Source organism: Electrophorus electricus, chromosome 22, assembly GCF_013358815.1.
Source record: "Electrophorus electricus isolate fEleEle1 chromosome 22, fEleEle1.pri, whole genome shotgun sequence".
Taxonomy (NCBI): domain Eukaryota; kingdom Metazoa; phylum Chordata; class Actinopteri; order Gymnotiformes; family Gymnotidae; genus Electrophorus; species Electrophorus electricus.
Genome location: NC_049556.1, coordinates 14,458,757 through 14,466,256, shown reverse-complemented (window position 1 = coordinate 14,466,256; position 7,500 = coordinate 14,458,757). Strand labels below are relative to the sequence as shown.

The 7,500-nt window shown below is 40.2% G+C and overlaps 1 protein-coding gene across 1 annotated transcript in view; it reads left to right on the top strand.

Annotated features, from left to right (window-relative positions):
• The first annotated feature begins 4,430 nt into the window (after nucleotides 1–4,430).
• The window catches only part of LOC118240671 (asialoglycoprotein receptor 1-like), a 10,355-nt gene continuing 7,285 nt past the window's right edge, over nucleotides 4,431–7,500 (top strand). The window contains exon 1 of the mRNA XM_035521768.1: nucleotides 4,431–4,597. Coding sequence (XP_035377661.1) covers nucleotides 4,431–4,597 — 167 coding nt within the window. The remainder of the gene's footprint in view (nucleotides 4,598–7,500) is intronic.

The following is a 7,500-nucleotide window of genomic DNA, read 5'->3' as shown; positions in this document are numbered from 1 at the left end:
CTCATATCTGGACTTTGAGCTGTGTGTGTGTGTCTGTGTGTGTGTGTTTTATAAATAGTGGCAGCTTCTCTCTTATAGCAACAATATGTAATGGTTGATTTCTGTGTGTGTGTGAAGGGTTGTCGGGCCAGGGTTAGAGCTAGAGAGTATTTCACCATTGTCTATTTCACTCACACACGCACGCACACACACACACACACACACACAGAGTGTACATAATGACTTTAATTAGGGTAAAGTTGTATTTATGTGAACAGGAATGGCTAAAGTAAAATTGTTGCTGTGTTGCTACACAACATTAATGTGTCACTGTGCGATTGTTGTTTTGGACTGTGTGTTTGTGTGATACATTAATCTGTCTCTGTGCTGTTGTTTCTTTGGTGTGTGTGTGTGTGTGTGTGTGTGTGCGTGCGTGAGTTTTTGCATGTGTGTGGCCAGCTGGGGATTGAGGTAAAGTAAATTTCACTGTAGTGTGTGCATGTGTGTTTGCGTGTTTGTTTGCTTGTGCATGTGTTGAGCTGAAATTTGAGGTTTTTATTATTCTGTGTGTGTACATGTGTGTGTGTGTGTGTTGCATTAAGTTAGCTAGGCAGTACAGGATTCTACTGCTATATATGTCTGTTTGGACTTGAAATTTGTCTATTCTTTATGATGCAAGAAATCTCCTGCTAGAGGGTGTTGTGCGCACAGGTTACGATATTTTTTTCTTTAAACTTTGGATATTTTCATGTGTTTATCTGCCCAACATGCAAAATCTTCTGCTCCCAACTGACTCAAAAGTCCTGAATAAATGCAGATTGCTTTAGGGGAAGAAACTGCTATGATGTTGATGATGAAGAGGGGTGTGTGTGTGTGTGTGTGTGTGTGTGTGTGTGTGTGTGTGTGTGTGTGTGTGTGTGTGTGTGTGTGTGTGTGTGCGTGTGTATGCAAGCGGACGCAACAGATGCATATACACCACAAAGATGCACTATGCTCCCTCACTGTTTATTTTAGCCTGTGTAAATGTAATCTTCCACGATGGCCCCACACATGCCCACACACATGCCGTTCACAGGTTAGAATCCTCAGGGAGTTATTGAAAAGCTATTGATACAAAATATACATAATGTTTATCATTAAAAGTATTATTAGCCATATCAGTATAAACATAATCCATATTAGCATAACACTCTTGCTTAATATTGAGGTAAACACTCAGATGCACGCATGTGCGCGCGCACACACACACACACACACATACACACATACACACACACACACACACACACACACACACACACACACACACACACACACACACACACACACACACACGCACACTGGATTAGTCAGTAACGGGAGTCACTGTGACCATTCTACAGATTGGTAAGAATCAGAGGGGCTTCTGTGTGAAATGTTAATTTTAAAAAAAAGATGTATTTGTAACTCATTTTAGTATGTGTATTGTATGTGTAAGTACATTTTAAATAATTAACCATTTGTCATTTTTAATGACTACTAAAATGTTATTAAAGTTATTTCTTTTTATAGAAGGTTGTTAAATAGAGTCTATACAGGTACTGTAGGAAATAAAATTCCTTCATAAATTAATTTTACAAACTTTAACCATAACCTAACTTTACTCGTTGATGGATTAGAGTTATTTTTGTACATATGAATAAAGGTTTGAGACAAAAATGTTAAATAATTATAATATTTTATTACATAGACGATTGCTTAAATGTGTGTTTCATTTATTTGTTTATTTGATATTAATTAGTGTATTTCAGTGACTTCTGTGGCAGTGTAGCCAATCATGGACTTGAGAATTCCACCACCTAAACAATGAACCCCCTAACTCTAAACCCTCTAACTCTAAACCCTCTAACTCTAAACCCCCTAACTTTAAACCCTCTAAATCCTGAAACTCTAAACCCCCTAAACCCCCTAACTCTAAACCCCCTAACTTTATACCCTCTAAATCCTGAAACTCTAAACCTATAACTCTAAACCCTCTAAACCCCCTAACTCTAAACCCCCTAATTCTAAACCCCCTAAACCCCCTAACTCTAAACCCCCTAACTATAAACCCTCTAAATCTTCTAACTCTAAACCCCCTAAACCCCATAACTCTAAACCCTCTAAACCCCCTAACTCTAAACCCCCTAAACCTCGTAACTCTAAACCCTCTAAACCCCCTAACTCTAACCCCATAAGCCCCCTAACTCCAAACACTCTAAACCCCCTAAATCTAAACCCCCTAACTCTAAACCCGCTAAATCCCCTAACTCTAAACCCCTTAAACCCCCTAACTCCAAACACTCTAAATCCCCTAAATCTAAACCCTCTAACTCTAAACCCCCTGTCTCTAAACCCTCTAAACCCCCTAACTCTAAACCCTCTAAACCCCCTAACTCTAAACCCACTAAATCCTCTAACTCTAAACCCCCTAACTCTAAACCCCATAAACCCCCTAACTCCAAACACTCTAAACCCCCTAAATCTAAACCCTCCAACTCTAAACCTGCTAAATCCTCTAACTCTAAACCCCCTAACTCTAAACTCCATAAACCCCCTAACTCCAAACACTCTAAACCCCCTAAATCTAAACCCTCTAACTCTAAACTCCCTGTCTCTAAACCCTCTAAATCCTCTAACTCTAAACCCTCTAAACCCCCTAACTCTAAACTCGCTAAATCCTCTAACTCTAAACCCCCTAACTCTAAATCCCCTAAACCCTCTAACTCTAAACCCCCTAACTCTAAACCCACTAAATTCACCCCTGACTGTCCTCTGGGTACCACTGCTCACCCCTGACGTCACCCCTGACTGTCCTCTGGGTAACACTGCTCACCCCTGACGTCATCACCCTACAGTCTGACTCTCTCTATGTACCTGCTTGACTAGCAATCCCTAAACTAACCCCAATTCCATCCAACCCTTTGAAATAAGCAGTAAATTAAAAAGCAAACAACAAAAGAAGCTAGAAGAAGCAAATATATAGAAATATATGAATGAAAAGAACCAATGGTAAAGGTGAATTAGAAACAGAACTTATTTCTAACCATGTATGTGTGTGTGTGATGTTTTAGTTCTTACCATGGGGGACCCTACAGCGGCTGATCCTTCCATCGCTGACACAAATGACTACTGTGATGACTTTGACACTAGAGACGAAGCCTTATGGAGGAAAAGTATGTGTGTGTGTGTGTGTGTGTGTGTGTGTGTGTGTGTGTGTGTGTGTGTGTGTGTAAGTGTGTGTTTGTGTGTGTGTGTGTGTGTGTGTGTAAGTGTGTGTTTGTGTGTGTGTGTGTGTGTAAGTGTGTGTGTGTGTGTGTGTGTTTGTGTGTGTGTGTGTGTAAGTGTGTGTGTTTGTGTGTGTGTTTGTGTGTGTGTTTGTGTGTGTGTGTGTGTGTGTTTGTGTGTGTGTGTTTGTGTGTGTGTGTGTGTGTTTGTTTGTGTGTGTGTGTGTGAGTGTGTGTGAGTGTGTGTGTGTGTTTGTGTGTGTAAGTGTGTGTGTGTGTAAGTGTGTGTAAGTGTGTGTTTGTGTGTGTGTGTGTGAGTGTGTGTGTGTGTGTGTGTTTGTGTGTGTGTGTGTAAGTGTGTGTGTGTGTGTGTTTGTGTGTGTTTGTGTGTGTGTGTTTGTGTGTGTAAGTGTGTGTGTGTGTGTGTGTGTGTAAGTGTGTGTTTGTGTGTGTGTGTGTGTGTGTGTGTGTGAGTGTGTGTGTGTGTGTGTGTGTAAGTGTGTGTGTGTGTGTGTAAGTGTGTGTGTGCGTGTAAGTGTGTGTGTGTGTGTGTGTGTGTGTGTTTGTGTGTGTGTTTGTGTGTGTGTGTGTGTAAGTGTGTGTGTGTGTGTGCGTGTGTGTGTGTTTGTGTGTGTGTGTGTGTGTGTGTGTGTGTGTAAGTGTGTGCACACGCATTTGTGTGTGTATGTGTGCATGTAAGCATTTGTGTGTGTGTGTGTGTTTGTGTGCGCGCATGCGTTTAGGTGCATGTTTGTGTGCATGTGTGTACGTGTGTTTGTTTTCTTCAGATGGAACATTAGAGACCTTCGTATCAGTATTTATAACAATGGGCCTCATGCCAGAACCATTTGTGTGAACAAAGTCACTTGAGTTAGATAGGGTTAGCTGGGGTTACACAACTTGATGCTTTTACCAATTTTTTCATATTTGGAATTATCAACATGAGTTGGTTTACCTGTCTCACTCTTTCAGTAGTTTTATCTTTTTCCTAACACTCAGGCCTTCTACCAGAGGTCTGGGAATTTGAGAGTATGGTACTGTATTTGTGCTGTACGAGGATTGTACCCTTTTGTACGGAGACTGATGTTGTCATTCGTGGAACTATGGATGCTTCAAAACCCAACACAAACAACTAGTTGTTCATGGTTCCAATGTCTGCAAGCAGCACCTGCTGTCACAACTAGAGATTGATTGGGTGCAACACAAATGCTACAGCAAGGGGGAACCAGGACAACGGGTCAGATGGACATCATCATCATTATCACCATCATCATCCACACCCTGAAAATGAGAACCAAGCTCAACACCAGCGCTGCTGACCTGAGATTGAAAATCATGGACAGACTACCAAAACCAAGTGAAGAACCTGAAAGGTACTGGAAGACGCAACACTACGACTGTGACCATCACTAGTTGATATACACAGCAGCAACAGTGATACTTGAGATGCTAGAAGATCATGGATAATGTGGTTGGGACCCAACATCAAAATTAAATAAAATCTAAATTTATTTATACAGCTTTTTTACAACAGATGTTGTCACAATGCAGCTTTACAAATGTCCAAGTCCAAGCCCCAGTGAACAAGACAAGTACGACAGTGGCAAGGAAAAACTCCCCAGAGCATAAGGAAGAAACCTTGAGAGGAACCAAGACTCAAAGGGCAGGCCCAACCTCCTCTGGCCGACAACGGTCACCATAGTAGTAACAAGAAAAATAAATGAAAAAATGAAAAAATAAGCACTTAATGTTTAGTCCAACTTTCTAGAGGTCCTAGTCTTGTCCTGAGGTTTGCATTTGTCTGAGACCCATCCTGCAAGAGAGCATCCATCAAGGGCAACAGAGAAGTAGTTCTCTGGGTGATGGTGTGGTGGGCTACAGCAGGGGGCACCAGGGGGTGGTGGGAGTAGCCATGGCAGTTGAGACAGGATGAGGCTCAGTCATCACATCAGGGGTAGGTGAACCTCAGCAGAAAGAGAGAATAGATTAGGCATGTCCAGGTATGAGGGTGTGTAAATTAGGGAACTATAATATGCAATGATGGACTCTGACAGATCTAGATATAGCACCTTTACCTCAGATGGGAAGTAGTTAATAAAATGCCTGACTGTACAGATACATTTTCAGCCTTAAATATTGAGACTGTGTCTAAGCATCAAATATTTACAGGAAAGTTATTCCATAGTGTGGGAGATTTATAGGAAAAGACTCCTATAAATGACTCCTGTGGTAGATTTTCTTATTCTTGATACTAGTAAAGAGCCTGAACCTTTTGATCTAAGCAAACATGGTAGATAGTAATGCACTAAGAGATCTCCAAGGTACTGTGAGACAAGAACATTCAATTCTTTGTAGGTTATTAGAAGTATTTTATAATCAATACGAAATTTTACTGGGAGCTAATGTAAAGTAACTAAGATAGGCGTGATGTGATAAAATCTGCTAAATTTTGAGTTAACTGGAGCTTGTTTATGCACTTAGTAGTACAGCCAGATAGTAAAACATTACAGTAATCCAATCTTGAAGTAATAAATGCATGGACTAGCTTTTCTGCATCACGTGAGGAGAGCATGTTCCTAATCTTTAAAATGTTCCTGAGGTGGAGAAAGGCAGTCCTAGAAATATTATTTACATGAGCTTCGAATGAGAGACTGGCATCCATAATAACTCAAAGATCTTTAACTGTTAGAGAAGATGTGATTGGGAGACCATTGAGGTTCATTGTGTAATTAGAGAGTGAGGACTTAGCTGTCTCTGGGTCTAATAGAAGCACCTCTGTTCTGTCAGGATTAAGTGAGAGAAAGTTCCTCAATATCCAGTGTCTGATGTCCTTTATGCATTCATCAGTAATACTAAGATGATATATGTTCTGTGGTTTGGCTGAGACACAGCTGAATATCATCACGTAGCAGTGGAAACTAGCACGTATAATCTCACCTAGAGGTAGAAAAAAAGCAAAAGCCCTAGAACAGATCCTTGTGGGACACCATAGCTAACTTTGTTGTGTGTTGAGAAGTCTTCGTTTATGTTAACAAACTGGTAGCGACCGGCTAGATAAGAATAAACCAGGAAAGGTCTTATTCCCCCAATCCCAACAACATTTTTGTGTCTATCTAGTAAAATGTTGTGATCTATACTGTCAAAAGCTCCAGTGAGATCAAGCAATATAAGCAGAGACAAAACCCTGGTCAGAAGCCAACAACAGGTCATGAACTACTTTAATTAGTACTGTTTCCATACTATGATTAGGCCTAAACCCTGACTGAAAGAATTCATGTTTCTGGTTCCGATTCAGATTTGAGCTTAGACGCTGAGCTACATCTTTTTCTAGGATAATGGAAATAAATGTAAGGTTTGAGATCGGCCTGTAGTTTGACAGCTCACATGGGTCAAGGTTAGATTTTTTGATAAGTGGTCTAATTACTGCTAATTTCATTGATTTAAGAATGTAGCCAATGTTCAAGGAGGAGTTTATTCAATTTAGTAAAAGGTTCAATTACTTCAGGTAGGATTTTTTAAGAAGGTGTATGAGCAGTGAATCTTGTAAGCAAGTGGAGGATTTTGAGTGTGAGATCAGAGGATCGGTGTGAAGGATTCTAGAGTCATTGTTGGCTTGGTTGTTTTGATCACTAAGTAGCTGCCTGATGTCATGTAAAATACTATTAATGTTATCTCTAATGTGCTTAATTTTCTCATTAAAGAAATTCATGAACTCATTACTACATGTGTGATGTTGTAATGTGAGCATTGGTGTCACTTTTATTCCTAAATCCTGGATTATTTTGGTTATTTTCTGTTAGGGTTGAGAGATAAGATGTTTGAGCAGTAATAAGTGCCTTTCTATACTTCAGAAGACTCTCCATCCATGCAAGCTGGAAGACTAGCTTAGTGTGGTGCCATTTACATTATATTTTTTGAGTGTTTTGTTTTAAATTGCGAATGTGATCATTATACCAAGGTACTAATTTTTTGTCCATAGGATTTTTTAATAAGTGGATCAACATCACCAAGTGTGCAGCGGAATACTGATTCTAAGCATTCAGGTATTTGATCAAGTTCCTTGTAGTTTGAGGGTATCCTAGTCACAAATGATAAGTCTGGGAGAGTCGCAATAAATCTAGGTGCAGTAGCTGATGTGATCGTGCGTCTGGTATGGTAGCGAGGTGAGGTTACTACATTGAGGCTCATATGCAGTTCAAATGAAATGAGGGAATGGTCTGAGATGGCATCAGACTGGGGTAGTATGACTATCTCTCTATGTACACCGTATGTCAAT